This window comes from Drosophila pseudoobscura, chromosome X, assembly GCF_009870125.1.
Source record: "Drosophila pseudoobscura strain MV-25-SWS-2005 chromosome X, UCI_Dpse_MV25, whole genome shotgun sequence".
Taxonomy (NCBI): Eukaryota; Metazoa; Arthropoda; class Insecta; order Diptera; family Drosophilidae; genus Drosophila; species Drosophila pseudoobscura.
The window spans coordinates 34,247,953-34,269,239 of NC_046683.1; the positions used below are offsets into that span (position 1 = coordinate 34,247,953).

Genomic DNA, 21,287 nt, shown 5'->3' on the forward strand with positions numbered 1-21,287 from the left:
CATCAGGATTTCAACAGTCTCTCTCGCTACACTATACCTTCACAACCGATATTGAGGAAGTTAACAAGGTTATCTGAACCCAGAACGATAAGGAATTTCCAGTCGGGTGTAGTTGACTGTCTTTCGGACATTTACTGGGGCTGTGACAGCTCGGGCCCCTCGTTGGGCGCCAATTATTTTTTATTTTTCTTTTAAATTTATTATATATATAAATATATATTGCTAATACTGTAACAGATAACGAAGCAGGAGGCTAGGATCTGAAACGGTAGACGAGCAGATGAAGGGTATGATCGAGATCCATGCACGCGTTGCTGCCGGGTAGGGAGAGATCGCGTCACGAGCTCGAGCATTAGGGGCAAAGACAATAAAAATAAGTTTCGCGTGCGGTTCAAGGTTCAGACGGAAGAAATTTACAGAGAAATGACAGTCTAGGGAGATGAGTCAGGGGAACGAATTCGAGCGGGAGTTGCTTGCGGTGTCATTGCAACTCGGTATGCCCACCCTTCCTTGATCGCACCAGTCCAAATATGCTGAGTAATGGGTAACGATCCCTAAAATTAACGCTCTACTTCTGCTAGGTTACGTCATCTCGGCGCCACATGATCCTTTAATAACGGCAACAATTAACGGGAATTCATTACAAACAGTTTATTCATTAAACTTTCCTACAAGCTCTCATGGCTGCTAAAATGGTAGATATATATGTATAAAGGCTATTAAAGTAATAAGGATAATATGTTCAAATAAGCTGCCATTAAGATTAATTATATATATATAAAAAAATCATGATGAAAGATCTTATTAGACTAGGGTCAACTAATTATAAAGAGTATATTCAGGAATAATGGTAATTACGTTACACAAATAGAAATATATTCGAGTGGTTTTCAGTTTAAATGCAAAAACAAGGGACGGATGGATGCATCTTTAAAGTGCACAGCAATTGCTTGTGGGGTAATCCCAATCATAATTTCGATTGTCGATAGATTCGGAATTGCAGAAAGTTACATTGCTTGCGAAAGAGCAGAACAAAACAAACACGTGAACAATTGGATTGGTCAGCGTTACAGTACGGCTGGGAAGTTTACGGTCGAGGCATGGAATCTTTAATGTTGCTTCGACTTGCGTAAAATTTTGAATGCACATATAGCAGACGTTCACAGGTTATCACTCACATTACGATCAAATCCAACGATGAAAGCGCTTCCATGTGGTCGATGAGGGTGGTTGAAAACTTGTAAATATCAGTGTGTCAGAGTAGATAGTCGATATGCGCGAGTATTAGTTTTAGTTCCTTTCCTTCTAACTGCACATTTCTTTATGATAATCCAAACAAACCGAATCACACGAAATTAACTTTTAATGTTAATTCTAGGGTCAGTACAATAGTGGGGTTCCAAAGTATTATTCTAATATGAAGAAATGCATGGGCATAGCCATCATGATCGAGACACCGAATGACTTCATCAGCAACGCAAACAGTATAACGACACCGGTAATTGTCTTCTCCTTTAGCGTTACTGTTCGTATGCGGGCGGCGTAAGCGACGTAGCAATGATGAAAGTCTCTGAAGAGATCTCACACATATGTACATATTTATGTCACTACACTCGTAGATAAAAGCCCATCGACCGTTTTTCACTGGGGTAGGCCGAGCAAGGCTTATATGTGTGTGGACCCACGCCGGTACACGCTGCGGTAACTACAGTGGTGCTCACATGTATGCAGACGCCACGCCGAGAGAAGATTTGGGGTCGAAGATGGCTAACACATACTGTAGTCGATCGGTACGATGGATACTTATATGTGTGGTAAGGTGACGAGACTGTAGTGGGTACGGCTTACGGCACTACGACCGGCGTTTCGTACGGTATTACGTACGGCCAAACCTATGGTTAGGTTTTTTAAGAAAAAAAAAACGAACTTTAATTTTCTGTTGGCCGGCAGTTGGGGTAAAATTTTCACTCACCCGATGGGTTCGGCCTTCACTTAATAAACGTAGGAATGGTCGGCTGATCTTTTGACTAGATCTTAGCCACGATGGACACGCGGTAATTACAGGCGAGGTTAGAATTTTTTTCTTTCACTGCACTACTTGAGTATTTTCCTCAGACGTCCGTCTGGGATCGCGAGTAAAATTGGAAAGAGCATGCCCAAGCCACTCTCCTTCCGCTTGAGCCCTTGGTTTTCTCATTCCCCTTTTTTTCACCACACCTTGACAGTAGCCGCTGTTAACTTATGTCATTTTTTCTTGCGCGTAACTGCCCAAAAGGTGCAAGGTGCATGTCTAAGGGAAGGGGAAACCGTGGGACGGTTATCCGATACTTTTGGTTGGACAGGCGCCACTACAACACCCCCTACCAAGATCACACTTGGCAGTGATACACTGAAAAGAGTGATCCACGCCTGAAACCTCATTGTTTTATATCTTTAGCATGGAATTTCCCTAGGAGTCGTCCATGTAGGTCCTCGAGGTCGTAGTAACTATTACCAAGTCTTTTTCTCACTCGGGCTTTCACGAAAGGAGGAGCCAGCTTGGCATTAAAGCCTCTGCTAAAGTTACTTTGCTGGAAGTTTCTTTTATACACTTCCTGACCAACGACAAACGAGACGTCTCGACTACGCAAATTATATACTTTTTCGTTGCGACTATGCTGCTGTTGAGCTGAATGCATAGCTTTTTGCCGAATGATATTGAACGAATCGTCTCGCGAAAACTGTACTGTTCGATCCTCCAGCATTTCGAACTGTCTTAATAGCTGATAGCTATTCTGTACGGGGTTGAATTAATGGCGGTATGTGTGCTCAAACGTAGTGCACAGGCAATATGGCTCAACTTTTCATCCCAATTGGACTGGTCTGGTTTTATATAGGCCTTTATCGCGGCAATGACCGAACGATTCACACGTTCTGACGCATTTGCTTGGGGTGCATGCACGGCTGTAAACATATGTTTGACACCGTAGTTTTGCAGAAAGCTCTGGAATACCTGTGATTTTAACTGAACTCCATTATCCGATACTACCGTCTCGGGTACGCCGAAGCAGTGAAACAACTCTTCCTCGATAAATCGTATGATCGAATCCGCTGTAAACTTCTTTACGGGTTTGAGAAATGGGAATTTGGCGAAATGATCCAGGACTATAAAGATTCCTATGTTCCCTGACTTACTACGCGGATACGGTCCCAAGAAATCTACATACAGTTTTCTGAAAGAATCTGTTAGTTCCCTGAGTTTTTCCCATGGGAGGTCGTAAACAATAATTTGGATGTTTTGAACATTTGCATACCTCGCACTGATTAACATATGCCTTCCCATCGGTGACCAAATTCGGCCAATAATAGTATCGCCGTATTCGCTCCAGCGTTTTGTGGATACCACCGTGTGAGGAGAGAGGATGTTCGTGTGCTTGCCTCAGCACAACGGACGTTAGGGCGGATGGTACCCATAACTTCCAGCAGAGGTCATCGGATACTTTTTCTCCTACTGCATGTTCAGCACGACGATAAATGAAACCATCAATTACTTTGACATCAGGCATTTTCGTCTGGTTGGCGGTTATTTTGGTTTTTAGATCCTCATACTCAACTGAGTGAAACTGTGGTGAACTGAGATCTAGCAGACTGTCCATTTGGAGCTCGGACAGGTCTTCAGTATATGCTCGGGACAGGGCGTCTGGCACTTTGTTGTTGACGCCTTTTCGGTGATGAATTTGGAAGTCAAAACCTTGTAATTTTAACGACCATCTGGCGAGTCTAGAGCTCAAATCCGATTGACTCATATGCCATTTTAACGAAGCATGATCGGTAATAATGACAAATTCATGCCCTTCGATGTAGGCGCGAAACTTTTTAACACACAGTACAGCTGCTAAACACTCCTTTTCTGTATCCGAGTAATTTCGTTGGCATTGATTGAGCTTTCTAGACATATATGCGATCGGAACCTCGTTACCTTCTACATCTTTTTGCATAAGTTCTCCGCCCACGCCAGTATGACTCGCATCGCAGTGAATAGCGAATGGAATCCGAAAATTTGGACTATGCAAAACGGGAGCACTGCAAAGTTTACCTTTCAGGTCTTCAAATGCAAGTTGGGCCTCATTCGTCCATTCAAACTTACGTTTTCAACGTGTGTTTCAACGTGTCCGACAATGGAGCGGCCAGACCGTCATAATTTCGAATGAATTTATGATACCAGCCAGCTACTCCTAAAAACCTTCGTACCTGTTTGACTGAACGAGGTGTTGGGAATTCTCGAATGGCTGAAACTTTTTCTGGATCGGTTTTAATAGTTCCAACCCCAATGACATGGCCAAGGTATCTTACTTCCTTCAAACAAAATTTATTTTTTTCGACATTAATTGTTAACCCAGCTTGTTTTAACCGAGATGCTAGCTCGGATAACACACGCACATGGATTTCGAAAGTAGAAGATACAACGAGCAAATCATCTAGATAGACGAACATTTCATGTCGTAACTGAGAGGGTATAACTTTATCCATTAATTTACACATGGTTTGTGGAGCGTTGGTTAGTCCAAATGGCATCACTCGGCATCTCCCCGGGACGGTGAACGCGGTCTTTTCGCGAGCGTCTGAAGTCAATGGGATCTGCCAATAGGCATCCTTCAGGTCGATGCTGGAAATATATTCAGCTTTTGGTAGTCGTCTTAATATTCCATCGATCAAAGGCATGGGATATGCGCTCTTCACTATGACTTCGTTGACCTTACGGCTATCGAGACATATTCTCACCTTTCCAGGTTTCCTAACGAGAACGACTGGTGACGACCAGGGACTATCGGACTCCTCAATAACGCCAAGCGCTATCATTCTATCTACTTTCTCAAACATCACCTTTTCGACGGTAGGAGATACCGAATAGTGCCGCTGTTTAATTGGCTTGCATCCCCTATATCTATATCGTGACTTATCCAGCTGGTTCGACCTAGACCTTCTTTGGCGAATGACGGGAACTTTTGGATAGCCTCTGACAACATGGCCTGTTGCGAATCCGTTAGGCTTATATGCATATGGTCATCCTTGGCTAAGGCAGCAACTTCGGGCTTGGCATTCTGGGTTACTACACCTGGAGGTAACAATTTAAAGGCAGCCCAAAAGTCAATGCCAAGGTATAATTCTTGAGTGAGAGATGGTACTAACTACAATTTTATGGGTTTAGTTTCATTTCGAAACAGCACGGGAGTGGTGATCTTGCCTACAATTTTCTGCGCAGCTTCATCAGCAGTTCGCACAGATGCATTAACGGTTTTGACGGTCGCATGACTAACTTTCAACGCTAACTCCCCTCCTATGCAACTGATTGTTGCTCCTGTATCCAAAAGACCAGTGACTGTTCTCCCCAATAGTTGGACCTCTGCATACGGTCTTATGTCCTGCGCATTCCCAACTACGGCGGATAACAAAACTTTTCGTTCTTGCTTTCGTGCTACATTATACGCACATCTACGCAACTTCATTCGTAGGGAGCGTTGGCTACCATTCTCTATCTCTGTCCTGGTTGGTAAGTGTGGTATTTGTGACATGGCCGGTTGAAGTGGTAGCGAGTTTGTTTTTGAACTCGTTACTCCGTATTGGTGGCTTTCGATACCATCTGTCTGCGTGCACTGATCAACGGTGCACGAGCTGCCAAGTTTTTTTTGGATTGCATTTTCTACAAGAGGACTTGTAAGTGTCAGCTTTCCCACACCCATAACAAAAAACCCTCCGCTCTCCAGTACATTCTTGGTAACGGTGACCTAACTTCCCAAAATTCCAACAGTTAAGGGTCATGGCATCAATACTTGCATCATCTACACCATCAGCCTCGTCATCGGTCTCACTGAACGTTTGATGCATCTCATTAATATGTCGTTTAGACGCAGCACGCTGCAACGTCGTCGTAGATTTGGACAAGTTCTGCAAGAATCGCTCGCGAGTACGAACTATATGACGTAGCTCTGCGATACTCTTGATGGGTACATACAAAATTTCGTGTTGAATTTCTGGACCTAAATTGGACCTAAAGAGCTTTTAACAGATAGGGCTCAGTCATTGGCTGTACTAGTTTGTCTGCCAATGCGACTATTGCTTCATAAAATAAATCAAACGGTTCATTTGGCTTCTGTTTCCGCTGCGTGATCGCTGAGCGGATATCCAAGTCGGTACGTCCGTCTTTGAATTGAGTCTTGAGTGCTACGCACAGGTCGGACCATCGGATGAGGGGGACACTCTTGTGGTATCGTCAGAACCATTCACTGGCACTACCCTCAAACAGGTTGCTCGCATATCTGGCTAACAGTTCAAAATTTCCATTTAAGGATTGGTTGGTCATGGCATTTACCCGATAAATGAAGTCGTCCACGCCAATGGAGGAATGACCTGAAAACCGTATTTTCCAATTTGAAATGATTTGGCTTATTCTATCAGCTCGTAGCTCTGAGACTGGCGGGGTCCCTCCTAGACTATATCTAGCTGGCGGCTCTCTGGCCGTCTGTCTTTCCGAACTACCCCCGAACAGTTGCTGAAACGTTTGTTGTTCTACCTCGTCGATGGTTTGTGTATTGATTGGTTGTGAACGATAACTTTCAATACTTTCACGGGACGCCGTTTGCTGAATCGATAATTTCTGCAGGCCAGTTTCTATGGTCTGCGCTAATATGTGGGTTTGAGCCTGCATTGCAGCTGCCAAAGCATCGGCAATAACCTGGTGTAGACTTGCATTGGTCGAAGCTGCATTTGCTAGCTAGGTAGTCAACTTCCTTGGCGCACGTGCTACAAATTATTCCCTGATTCTCTATTTGAGCGAAATTCTCGGGACTACGACTTAGGGGCATGATTATCGTACATAATCTCTTACCCGACGATCTTTTATAGATAATTACGACACTAAATACGGACTAATTTATATATCAAGGCAAAGGAATACAAACAAGGATCATGATTCTGCTTCGATGCACATAAGAGATAGACTGAATCTCTCACTGTCTAAGAGACGAATTCGTGTAGAAAACAAAGATACTGTGTCGGACAGGTTCTTTCTACCGCGAGACAGGCGATAGCGTTTTGCCATACATACACCTGATTTCTATCAACGGCTGAATCCTATCCAAAAAAACTGGACCAAGGAGGTCTTACTTTGCATCAACTGGACCAAGAGCTTACTCTAACAGCTTCAGGATTTCGACAGTCGACGACGCTCTTTATAGTTGGGAGGATGATAGAAAATAGAAAAAACTGCAAATAAACTTCCTTGCGTATACTCTCAACTCCGCGAGATAGGTTATAGCTTGTCGCCATAAATTAACCCAATTTCGATCGACGGAGGGAATATCTACTTGCACTCGATCGATATACCGGCAGTGGTTAAGTCAGATGCAGCTTAAGTGGACTGGACCAAGAGCTTAATGGAAAACATCAGGATTTCAACAGTCTCTCTCGCTACACTATACCTTCACAACCGATATTGAGGAAGTTAACAAGGTTATCTGAACCCAGAACGATAAGGAATTTCCAGTCGGGTGTAGTTGACTGTCTTTCGGACATTTACTGGGGCTGTGACAGCTCGGGCCCCTCGTTGGGCGCCAATTATTTTTTATTTTTCTTTTAAATTTATTATATATATAAATATATATATATAATGGTAATGGTTTTCAGTTTAAATGCAAAAACAAGGTGTTCGGAGCAGAACGCAGCCGATTAGCTGCTTACCAAATAGCACCTAATTCTTGGCCCTCAGCCGCTTATTTTGTTTGTTACTTATGTCTATGTCACTCATTTGTTTGTTAAAGCTTTGCGCTTGCTTGCCCTGCTAAACGCTCTCTGCCAGCTTGCTCTTCGCTATCTCCGCTTTGCGTCTGCCTACCGACGTCGGCCGAGCGAAGCTGCGCTTAGCGATCGGAGCGGCAATGTAAAGGGCAGGCAAGCCACACTTGCAATTTGGATGTCACGCATTAAAGAGCATATCGCAATTTTATTTCTGCGCCGATTTTTATTTAGATGAAATAATTAGTCGGCCGATTGGGGATAAAAACCATTATCTCCACATAAAATTTGGTGACCCCGACGTGATCTCTGAGTTGCAGTGTCAATTAATTATCATTCGCGATCGACATTCGTTAGCCTTAACAAATTTTCGGCGGTTAAGCACAATTCGGTGCTAAAACATACTTACATACACCTACATACACGCATTGCTGGCTATTAATTTCTCTGTCGCGACAATTCGGTCAGTGCAGTGCAGCGAACTCACTAATACACACAAGCGAAGTACAAAGCGGAATCGGACAGCTCGCACAGCCGCACAGCTAAAGGCATTAGCTGTAATCCCTTTGCTTTCGGTTCGCACGTTTATACGTATACAGGGTGTTTTTTTCGGTCGTGCTGAGTGACTCTTTTAAAACCTCAACATGGCAGCACCTGAGCCTACCAATGTCGCGAACGCAGCAATGCCGAGTGATGTTGATTTCTACAAGCACAAGGCCGAGTCCGTCGCGCGCCAACTAAAGGCCATGGATCGCTTTCTCACCAAGGAAGAGCTTGCCGAGTTAGATGAGGCAGAACTTCAAGCTCGCTTAGAGCAAATTGAGCGAATGAATGCGGATTTCGATGCCGCTCAAACGAGCCTTGAAAGGTTGGATTTCCTGCAGTTAGCCCATGATGCCCGGCTGGACTTTTCGAATGTTTACGTCAAGGTTAGGTCCAGGCTTTCGCGGGAGTTGATGGCTGCGCGCACGGTAAATGTTGCCAATTCAACAGCTCGGCATACTCTCGAGGGGAATTCGTCGTTGTTCGCCTATAATAGTATAGGCCGTTCTCGAATGCCCGAGTTGCAGCTTCCGCGATTCGGTGGGAACTACATGGATTGGCCAGAATTCCACTCGATGTTCTCGACAATGGTGCACAAAGACCATCGTATCCCAATCATCGAAAAATTCCAATATCTGCGTGGATGTCTAGATGGTGCTGCGCTGGATACGATTCGTTCCTTGGAACTTTCTGAGGAGAATTACGACAAGGCGTTGAATTTACTAATGTTGCGATTCGATAATAAACTGTTGCATTTTCAGGCACACGTCAAGGCTATTTTCGGGCTGCAAGGGGTGGAGAAGGGCTCGGCTATCGGCTTGCGCGCGCTCAGCGACAAAATCAATTCGCACTTGCGTGCACTTCAGACCTTGGCGACCCCGCAGGAGATTTCGGATGGGTTGCTGATCTTCATCATAGGCTCGAAACTGGACCACAAAACAAAAGAGAAATGGGAAGAGAACTTGCCGACGTCAGGATTGCCTCGGTGGTCAAGCATGGCCTCATTTTTGGAAGCGAGATGTCGGATGCTGGAGAATTTGGGATCAGCCATGGCAACAAGTCCTAGTCAACAGGTGGGAGAGGACAAACCTGTCACCCTTATCACCTCCAGTAACGACCATCCGAACCCCATATGTAACCATTGCAATTCCTCCGAGCATTACATATCTAGATGTCAGGCATTCCTGAATCTCTCTGCGTTTGAAAGATACAAAGAAGCAAAGAAGAGCCGCTTGTGTTTGAACTGCCTCAACAAAGGCCATGAATTGCAGAGGTGCAGGTCAGGACTTTGCAGGCATTGCCAGGCCAAACATCACACGCTACTCCACATTCCATCGGGAACTGGTGCTTCATCTTCCTCTTCACCGGCCGAGGAATCGATCCAGCAAGAGGCCGCGACTGTGCTTCTAGCAAGCGGGTGTTCTAGCCCTCCCCCCTCGATCCAGAAATCTCAGCCTAGCCAGAACGTGTTGCTACCTACTGCCCTCGTCCATGTAACAGATCGTTATGGAGCACTTATCCCATGTCGTGCCATTTTGGATTCTGCGTCACAGGCAAACTTTGTAACATCTAGACTTGCTGATCAGTTGCAGTTGGATCATCGCTCGTCTTATGTTCACATCTCTGGAATCGGAGATTCCATTCTACCTTCGAGCAAGTCTGTACATATAGTTGTACAATCCCAGGACGCAAGCTATCGAGCTTCCTTCGCTGCAATTGTCACCAACTCAATTACGGAAATGCAGCCTAACTTCGGCCTAGACGCAAAGGATTGGCCCATGCCGAATAATCTAAAACTAGCTGATCCTAATTTCTCCAAGCCCCAACGTATCGATCTGTTGATAGGTGGTGGTTTGTTCTTCGATTTAATGTGCGCCGGACAGATTCGACTATCAGACCAATTGCCAACATTGCAGGAGACAAAACTTGGTTGGATAGTGTCAGGAAGCATTGATAGCTCGGAGAATAAGCGTGCAGTTTTAGCCGCTTTTGAAAATTCCTCCTCCATCTCTAATGACGATTTTCGGCCCACAACGCTGGAGTACCAAAACTTAGAGCAGCAATGCAGGAAGCAGCTGCTCGAGTGCCAGGTGCAAGTGGAAAAACTGCGATCGGAGAATCAGGAACTGCAGCGCGAACTTTTAGATATTCTAAAAACCTACATATCCACGCTAAATGAAATTCAACTTTCAACAATTTCTACATTGCCAAATTTCCTGCCATTCTATGCAATTACAGAGGTTCCCGATGATCAAGACGTAATCACGACAAGCCGCCTTCGCAAAGAAGCGCCGATTACTGCGTTCGACGATCATCCCAGCGTAGCCGCCAGCTGCGCCCAAGCAAGCATCTTCAAGAGGGCCGTTGGAAAAATAGCGGTTCTGCCCCTTCAGGATGGATCTGTTGAAAGTCTTTGCCTTCCAACGGGGGGTGAATGTTCGGAGCAGAACGCAGCCGATTAGCTGCTTACCAAATAGCACCTAATTCTTGGCCCTCAGCCGCTTATTTTGTTTGTTACTTATGTCTATGTCACTCATTTGTTTGTTAAAGCTTTGCGCTTGCTAAACGCTTTGCGTCTGCCTACCGACGTCGGCCGAGCGAAGCTGCGCTTAGCGATCGGAGCGGCAATGTAAAGGGCAGGCAAGCCACACTTGCAATTTGGATGTCACGCATTAAAGAGCATATCGCAATTTTATTTCTGCGCCGAGTTTTATTTAATTGAAATAATTAGTCGGCCGATTGGGGATAAAAACCATTATCTCCACACAAGGGATGAATGGATGCATCTTTAAAGCGCACAGCAATTGCTTGTGGGGTAATCCCAATCATAAGTTCGGTTGTCGATAGATTCGGAATTGCAGAAAGTTACATTGCTTGCGAAAGAGCAGAACAAAACAAAAACGTGAACAATTGGATTGGTCAGCGTTACAGTACGGATGGGAAGTTTACGGTCGAGGCATGGAATCTTTAATGTTGCTTCGACTTGCGTAAAATTTTGAATTCACATATAGCAGACGTTCACAGGTTATCACTCACATTACGATCAAATCCAACGATGAAAGCGCTTCCATGTGGTCGATGAGGGTGGTTGAAAACTTGTAAATATCAGTGTGTCAGAGTAGATAGTCGATATGCGCGAGTATTAGTTTTAGTTCCTTTCCTTCTAACTGCACATTTCTTTATGATAATCCAAACAAACCGAATCACACGAAATTAACTTTTAATGTTAATTCTAGGGTCAGTACAATAGTGGGGTTCCAAAGTATTATTCTAATATGAAGAAATGCATGGGCATAGCCATCATGATCGAGACACCGAATGACTTCATCAGCAACGCAAACAGTATAACGGCACCGGTAATTGTCTTCTCCTTTAGCGTTACTGTTCGTATGCGGGCGGCGTAAGCGACGTAGCAATGATGAAAGTCTCTGAAGAGATCTCACACATATGTACATATTTATGTCACTACACTCGTAGATAAAAGCCCATCGACCGTTTTTCACTGGGGTAGGCCGAGCAAGGCTTATATGTGTGTGGACCCACGCCGGTACACGCTGCGGTAACTACAGTGATGCTCACATGTATGCAGACGCCACGCCGAGAGAAGATTTGGGGTCGAAGACGGCTAACACATACTGTAGTCGATCGGTACGATGGATACTTATATGTGTGGTAAGGTGACGAGACTGTAGTGGGTACGGCTTACGGCACTACGACCGGCGTTTCGTACGGTATTACGTACGGCCAAACCTATGGTTAGGTTTTTTAAGAAAAAAAAAACGAACTTTAATTTTCTGTTGGCCGGCAGTTGGGGTAAAATTTTCACTCACCCGATGGGTTCGGCCTTCACTTAATAAACGTAGGAATGGTCGGCTGATCTTTTGACTAGATCTTAGCCACGACGGACACGCGGTAATTACAGGCGAGGTTAGAATTTTTTTCTTTCACTTCACTACTTGAGTATTTTCCTCTGACGTCCGTCTGGGATCGCGAGTAAAATTGGAAAGAGCATGCCCAAGCCACTCTCCTTCCGCTTGAGCCCTTGGTTTTCTCATTCCCCTTTTTTTCACCACACCTTGACAGTAGCCGCTGTTAACTTATGTCATTTTTTCTTGCGCGTAACTGCCCAAAAGGTGCAAGGTGCATGTCTAAGGGAAGGGGAAACCGTGGGACGGTTATCCGATACTTTTGGTTGGACAGGCGCCACTACAACGCCCCCTACCAAGATCACACTTGGCAGTGATACACTGAAAAGAGTGATCCACGCCTGAAACCTCATTGTTTTATATCTTTAGCATGGAATTTCCCTAGGAGTCGTCCATGTAGGTCCTCGAGGTCGTAGTAACTATTACCAAGTCTTTTTCTCACTCGGGCTTTCACGAAAGGAGGAGCCAGCTTGGCATTAAAGCCTCTGCTAAAGTTACTTTGCTGGAAGTTTCTTTTATACACTTCCTGACCAACGACAAACGAGACGTCTCGACTACGCAAATTATATACTTTTTCGTTGCGACTATGCTGCTGTTGAGCTGAATGCATAGCTTTTTGCCGAATGATATTGAACGAATCGTCTCGCGAAAACTGTACTGTTCGATCCTCCAGCATTTCGAACTGTCTTAATAGCTGATAGCTATTCTGTACGGGGTTGAATTAATGGCGGTATGTGTGCTCAAACGTAGTGCACAGGCAATATGGCTCAACTTTTCATCCCAATTGGACTGGTCTGGTTTTATATAGGCCTTTATCGCGGCAATGACCGAACGATTCACACGTTCTGACGCATTTGCTTGGGGTGCATGCACGGCTGTAAACATATGTTTGACACCGTAGTTTTGCAGAAAGCTCTGGAATACCTGTGATTTTAACTGAACTCCATTATCCGATACTACCGTCTCGGGTACGCCGAAGCAGTGAAACAACTCTTCCTCGATAAATCGTATGATCGAATCCGCTGTAAACTTCTTTACGGGTTTGAGAAATGGGAATTTGGCGAAATGATCCAAGACTATAAAGATTCCTATGTTCGCTGACTTACTACGCGGATACGGTCCCAAGAAATCTACATACAGTTTTCTGAAAGAATCTGTTAGTTCCCTGAGTTTTTCCCATGGGAGGTCGTAAACAATAATTTGGATGTTTTGAACATTTGCATACCTCGCACTGATTAACATATGCCTTCACATCGGTGACCAAATTCGGCCAATAATAGTATCGCCGTATTCGCTCCAGCGTTTTATGGATACCACCGTGTGAGGAGAGAGGATGTTCGTGTGCTTGCCTCAGCACAACGGACGTTAGGGCGGATGGTACCCATAACTTCCAGCAGAGGTCATCGGATACTTTTTCTCCTACTGCATGTTCAGCACGACGATAAATGAAACCATCAATTACTTTGACATCAGGCATTTTCGTCTGGTTGGCGGTTATTTTGGTTTTTAGATCCTCATACTCAACTGAGTGAAACTGTGGTGAACTGAGATCTAGCAGACTGTCCATTTGGAGCTCGGACAGGTCTTCAGTATATGCTCGGGACAGGGCGTCTGGCACTTTGTTGTTGACGCCTTTTCGGTGATGAATTTGGAAGTCAAAACCTTGTAATTTTAACGACCATCTGGCGAGTCTAGAGCTCAAATCCGATTGACTCATATGCCATTTTAACGAAGCATGATCGGTAATAATGACAAATTCATGCCCTTCGATGTAGGCGCGAAACTTTTTAACACACAGTACAGCTGCTAAACACTCCTTTTCTGTATCCGAGTAATTTCGTTGGCATTGATTGAGCTTTCTAGACATATATGCGATCGGAACCTCGTTACCTTCTACATCTTTTTGCATAAGTTCTCCGCCCACGCCAGTATGACTCGCATCGCAGTGAATAGCGAATGGAATCCGAAAATTTGGACTATGCAAAACGGGAGCACTGCAAAGTTTACCTTTCAGGTCTTCAAATGCAAGTTGGTCCTCATTCGTCCATTCAAACTTACGTTTTCAACGTGTGTTTCAACGTGTCCGACAATGGAGCGGCCAGACCGTCATAATTTCGAATGAATTTATGATACCAGCCTACTCCTAAAAACCTTCGTACCTGTTTGACTGAACGAGGTGTTGGGAATTCTCGAATGGCTGAAACTTTTTCTGGATCGGTTTTAATAGTTCCAACCCCAATGACATGGCCAAGGTATCTTACTTCCTTCAAACAAAATTTATTTTTTTCGACATTAATTGTTAACCCAGCTTGTTTTAACCGAGATGCTAGCTCGGATAACACACGCACATGGATTTCGAAAGTAGAAGATACAACGAGCAAATCATCTAGATAGACGAACACTTCATGTCGTAACTAAGAGGGTATAACTTTATCCATTAATTTACACATGGTTTGTGGAGCGTTGGTTAGTCCAAATGGCATCACTCGGCATCTCCCCGGGACGGTGAACGCGGTCTTTTCGCGAGCGTCTGAAGTCAATGGGATCTGCCAATAGGCATCCTTCAGGTCGATGCTGGAAATATATTCAGCTTTTGGTAGTCGTCTTAATATTCCATCGATCAAAGGCATGGGATATGCGCTCTTCACTGTGACTTCGTTGACCTTACGGCTATCGAGACATATTCTCACCTTTCCAGGTTTCCTAACGAGAACGACTGGTGACGACCAGGGACTATCGGACTCCTCAATAACGCCAAGCGCTATCATTCTATCTACTTTCTCAAACATCACCTTTTCGACGGTAGGAGATACCGAATAGTGCCGCTGTTTAATTGGCTTGCATCCCCTATATCTATATCGTGACTTATCCAGCTGGTTCGACCTAGACCTTCTTTGGCGAATGACGGGAACTTTTGGATAGCCTCTGACAACATGGCCTGTTGCGAATCCGTTAGGCTTATATGCATATGGTCATCCTTGGCTAAGGCAGCAACTTCGGGCTTGGCATTCTGGGTTACTACACCTGGAGGTAACAATTTAAAGGCAGCCCAAAAGTCAATGCCAAGGTATAATTCTTGAGTGAGAGATGGTACTAACTACAATGTTATGGGTTTAGTTTCATTTCGAAACAGCACGGGAGTGGTGATCTTGCCTACAATTTTCTGCGCAGCTTCATCAGCAGTTCGCACAGATGCATTAACGGTTTTGACGGTCGCATGACTAACTTTCAACGCTAACTCCCCTCCTATGCAACTGATTGTTGCTCCTGTATCCAAAAGACCAGTGACTGTTCTCCCCAATAGTTGGACCTCTGCATACGGTCTTATGTCCTGCGCATTCCCAACTACGGCGGATAACAAAACTTTTCGTTCTTGCTTTAGTGCTACATTATACGCACATCTACGCAACTTCATTCGTAGGGAGCGTTGGCTACCATTCTCTATCTCTGTCCTGGTTGGTAAGTGTGGTATTTGTGACATGGCCGGTTGAAGTGGTAGCGAGTTTGTTTTTAAACTCGTTACTCCGTATTGGTGGCTTTCGATACCATCTGTCTGCGTGCACTGATCAACGGTGCACGAGCTGCCAAGTTTTTTTTGGATTGCATTTTCTACAAGAGGGCTTGTAAGTGTCAGCTTTCCCACACCCATAACAAAAAACCCTCCGCTCTCCAGTACATTCTTGGTAACGGTGACCTAACTTCCCAAAATTCCAACAGTTAAGGGTCATGGCATCAATACTTGCATCATCTACACCATCAGCCTCGTCATCGGTCTCACTGAACGTTTGATGCATCTCATTAATATGTCGTTTAGACGCAGCACGCTGCAACGTCGTCGTAGATTTGGACAAGTTCTGCAAGAATCGCTCGCGAGTACGAACTATATGACGTAGCTCTGCGATACTCTTGATGGGTACATACAAAATTTCGTGTTGAATTTCTGGACCTAAATTGGACCTAAAGAGCTTTTAACAGATAGGGCTCAGTCATTGGCTGTACTAGTTTGTCTGCCAATGCGACTATTGCTTCATAAAATAAATCAAACGGTTAATTTGGCTTCTGTTTCCGCTGCGTGATCGCTGAGCGGATATCCAAGTCGGTACGTCCGTCTTTGAATTGAGTCTTGAGTGCTACGCACAGGTCGGACCATCGGATGAGGGGGACACTCTTGTGGTATCGTCAGAACCATTCACTGGCACTACCCTCAAACAGGTTGCTCGCATATCTGGCTAACAGTTCAAAATTTCCATTTAAGGATTGGTTGGTCATGGCATTTACCCGATAAATGAAGTCGTCCACGCCAATGGAGGAATGACCTGAAAACCGTATTTTCCAATTTGAAATGATTTGGCTTATTCTATCAGCTCGTAGCTCTGAGACTGGCGGGGTCCCTCCTAGACTATATCTAGCTGGCGGCTCTCTGACCGTCTGTCTTTCCGAACTACCCCCGAACAGTTGCTGAAACGTTTGTTGTTCTACCTCGTCGATGGTTTGTGTATTGATTGGTTGTGAACGAACACTTTCAATAGTTTCACGGGACGCCGTTTGCTGAATCGATCATTTCTGCAGGCCAGTTTCTATGGTCTGCGCTAATATGTGGGTTTGAGCCTGCATTGCAGCTGCCAAAGCATCGGCAATAACCTGGTGTAGACTTGCATTGGTCGAAGCTGCATTTGCTTCCATTTGTACTTCCGAGTTAGTCTCACTAACAGTTGACCCGCTTGGGGCGTCTGCGTTGGGATCGGTTGCCCTACCCTTAGACCTAGTGTGTTGCATGGTTGAGCTGGGGTCTTGGCTTGCAGTCTGGGCTGCGGCAATCTCCTCAGCTAAATTCAAAGCCGATGCATGCAAGCTAACGTGGCAGACAGGACAAATCTTTTTGGCTCCAGCTTTACGGTAAAAACAGACTCGGTGGAATTGGTGTCCACAGCTGGTGGTAATTAACTGAGCTAGGTAGTCAACTTCCTTGGCGCACGTGCTACAAATTATTCCCTGATTCTCTATTTGAGCGAAATTCTCGGGACTACGACTTAGGGGCATGATTATCGTACATAATCTCTTACCCGACGATCTTTTATAGATAATTATGACACTAAATACGGACTAATTTTTATATCAAGGCAAAGGAATACAAACGACAAAATGTTTTTAAATAAAAGGATCATGATTCTGCTTCGATGCACATAAGAGATAGACTGAATCTCTCACTGTCTAAGAGAAGAATTCGTGTAGAAAACAAAGATACTGTGTCGGACAGGTTCTTTCTACCGCGAGACAGGCGATAGCGTTTTGCCATACATACACCTGATTTCTATCAACGGCTGAATCCTATCCAAAAAAACTGGACCAAGTAGGTCTTACTTTGCATCAACTGGACCAAGAGCTTACTCTAACAGCTTCAGGATTTCGACAGTCGACGACGCTCTTTATAGTTGGGAGGATGATAGAAAATAGAAAAAACTGCAAATAAACTTCCTTGCGTATACTCTCAACTCCGCGAGATGGGTTATAGCTTGTCGCCATAAATTAACCCAATTTCGATCGACGGAGGGAATATCTACTTGCACTCGATCGATATACCGGCAGTGGTTAAGCATAAAAATAAGTTTCGCGTGCGGTTCAAGGTTCAGACGGAAGAAATTTACAGAGAAATGACAGTCTAGGGAGATGAGTCAGCGGAACGAATTCGAGCGGGAGTTGCTTGCGGTGTCATTGCAACTCGGTATGCCCACCCTTCCTTGATCGCACCAGTCCAAATATGCTGAGTAATGGGTAACGTTCCCTAAAATAAACGCTCTACTTCTGCTAGGTTACGTCATCTCGGCGCCACATGATCCTTTAATAACGGCAACAATTAACGGGAATTCATTACAAACAGTTTATTCATTAAACTTTCCTACAAGCTCTCATGGCTGCTAAAATGGTAGATATATATGTATAAAGGCTATTAAAGTAATAAGGATAATATGTTCAAATAAGCTGCCATTAAGATTAATTATATATATATAAAAAAATCATGATGAAAGATCTTATTAGACTAGGGTCAACTAATTATAAAGAGTATATTCAGGAATAATGGTAATGGTTTTCAGTTTAAATGCAAAAACAAGGGATGGATGGATGCATCTTTAAAGCGCACAGCAATTGCTTGTGGGGTAATCCCAATCATAAGTTCGGTTGTCGATAGATTCGGAATTGCAGAAAGTTACATTGCTTGCGAAAGAGCAGAACAAAACAAAAACGTGAACAATTGGATTGGTCAGCGTTACAGTACGGATGGGAAGTTTACGGTCGAGGCATGGAATCTTTAATGTTGCTTCGACTTGCGTAAAATTTTGAATTCACATATAGCAGACGTTCACAGGTTATCACTCACATTACGATCAAATCCAACGATGAAAGCGCTTCCATGTGGTCGATGAGGGTGGTTGAAAACTTGTAAATATAAGTGTGTCAGAGTAGATAGTCGATATGCGCGAGTATTAGTTTTAGTTCCTTTCCTTCTAACTGCACATTTCTTTATGATAATCCAAACAAACCGAATCACACGAAATTAACTTTTAATGTTAATTCTAGGGTCAGTACAATAGTGGGGTTCCAAAGTATTATTCTAATATGAAGAAATGCATGGGCATAGCCATCATGATCGAGACACCGAATGACTTCATCAGCAACGCAAACAGTATAACGGCACCGGTAATTGTCTTCTCCTTTAGCGTTACTGTTCGTATGCGGGCGGCGTAAGCGACGTAGCAATGATGAAAGTCTCTGAAGAGATCTCACACATATGTACATATTTATGTCACTACACTCGTAGATAAAAGCCCATCGACCGTTTTTCACTGGGGTAGGCCGAGCAAGGCTTATATGTGTGTGGACCCACGCCGGTACACGCTGCGGTAACTACAGTGATGCTCACATGTATGCAGACGCCACGCCGAGAGAAGATTTGGGGTCGAAGACGGCTAACACATACTGTAGTCGATCGGTACGATGGATACTTATATGTGTGCTTACGGCACTACGACCGGCGTTTCGTACGGTATTACGTACGGCCAAACCTATGGTTAGGTTTTTTAAGAAAAAAAAAAACGAACTTTAATTTTCTGTTGGCCGGCAGTTGGGGTAAAATTTTCACTCACCCGATGGGTTCGGCCTTCACTTAATAAACGTAGGAATGGTCGGCTGATCTTTTGACTAGATCTTAGCCACGATGGACACGCGGTAATTACAGGCGAGGTTAGAATTTTTTTCTTTCACTTCACTACTTGAGTATTTTCCTCTGACGTCCGTCTGGGATCGCGAGTAAAATTGGAAAGAGCATGCCCAAGCCACTCTCCTTCCGCTTGAGCCCTTGGTTTTCTCATTCCCCTTTTTTTCACCACACCTTGACAGTAGCCGCTGTTAACTTATGTCATTTTTTCTTGCGCGTAACTGCCCAAAAGGTGCAAGGTGCATGTCTAAGGGAAGGGGAAACCGTGGGACGGTTATCCGATATTTTTGGTTGGACAGGCGCCACTACAGTAACTTCGCAAAGGCAACCTACGCTGTTATTGCCAAGACCTACGCTTACCTCACTCCAGACTTGTGGAAGGAGATGCCTCTCGGCTCCACTCCCTACCAGGCATACTCTGACTTCTTGTCCAAGCCCACAGCTTGTCTGCACGCTGATGCCTAGGCTCGACAAAACAGAGCGAACCAATGGTTTTGAATAAAAGAGCTGCCATAACAACTCAAAAATAGCGAACAAAACGAAATGAGCAAAACAAAAAGAGCTGCCATACCAGCTCAAACATAGCGAACATGAGGAACAAAAACGAACGATGAATAAAAAAGAACGACAATTGAACAAAAAAGAACGATGAAGAAAAAAGAACGAACGGAAAAGTACGATGAAAAAAAAAGAACGATGAACGAAAAAGAACGAATAAGATGAACTTATTCAGTTCGTTCACTTCCATGAATAGTTCATTTTTGTTCGTTCGTTCATGAACGACCCAACACTAATTGCTACTGCACTTCATAGATTGCGCCTACTTCGAGCAACACGTCCAGCAACACGTCCAGCAACACGTCCAGCAACACGTCCAGCAACACGTCCAGCAACACGTCCAGCAACACGTCCAGCAACACGTCCAGCAACACGTTCCGACGAGTGAACCCATGACCCAGGGAGGAAAGAGTGTGCCAGCGATCCCCGCGACAAACCAACATCAACGTTGGTTTTTTTTCTTACACCCTTCCTGGACGTTGACATACAATGACTGCATCTTACAAAAGACGATGCAGTTACTGCACCGTCAAGTGGCCCGTGTGAAACCAGCGGAAGGCTGTTACACGCGGATCCCAGGCAAAACGCAGCCCTCCTACCGCCCAACCGTCCAAGGGGCGCTGCCGCATGATGAACGGCGCGTAGCCGAACCGAACGCGAACATGCAGGAAAGATAGTTGTGAGACTAATATTCGGGGAAAATTAGCACTACACTTACTAATAAACTAAGTATGCAGTAAAAATACAAATACAAATACCACTAAAATTGCTAATTCTAAAAAAGGTGTGTGAGGATTAGTCACTTAATAAGAGGAAGATAATTAATGGTGGATATAATATGGTAGAGGGAATTATAATCCGAGCATAAGACCCTAAACGGCGCATGCGAGGAATAATTCGATCTAAAAAGTGGAAGGAACAACGGTATAAAATTTCTAATGAGGAGGAATCTTGAAGCTTATGCGGGTCAACAGATCACGGCTGTCTATGTCACCACATGTCAAATATCAAGTTGTGCACAAAAATCACACCAAGCATTTTTCTACGGCTAACTAAAACTAGCAGTCTACTAGAGTAAGATGGGAGTCTCACACCCGCATCCCAGTTAAGGCCCCTCAGAGCAAAGAGTAAACCGTATATCGTCCTGGTGCACTTTGTACTGAGGGCACCATTCACAGGAGCCGTATTCTAAGATCGGACGGTCTTTGTTATGTCAAATTCCTTTGACCACCTCTTTATGAACCCAAGCAGGCCCATGGCCTTATTTACCATAGTAG

The 21,287-nt window shown here is 44.4% G+C and overlaps 1 protein-coding gene and 1 long non-coding RNA gene across 2 annotated transcripts; one reads left to right on the forward strand and one right to left on the reverse strand.

The window, feature by feature from the left end:
- Positions 1 to 636: 636 nt before the first annotated feature.
- On the reverse strand, positions 637 to 3,122 carry LOC117185082 (uncharacterized). Its single transcript, XR_004470584.1, has 2 exons — positions 1,973 to 3,122; positions 637 to 1,892 (listed from the first exon to the last, which is right to left on the reverse strand). It is a non-coding gene; the product is annotated as an uncharacterized lncRNA (long non-coding RNA).
- A 16,558-nt stretch (positions 3,123 to 19,680) lies between these two features.
- Positions 19,681 to 19,952, forward strand: LOC117185081 (40S ribosomal protein S2-like). Its single transcript, XM_033384835.1, has one exon. It carries the CDS (start codon positions 19,696 to 19,698, stop codon positions 19,915 to 19,917), a length of 222 nt encoding a protein of 73 aa, XP_033240726.1. The 5' UTR covers positions 19,681 to 19,695; the 3' UTR covers positions 19,918 to 19,952.
- The last annotated feature ends 1,335 nt before the right edge of the window (positions 19,953 to 21,287 follow it).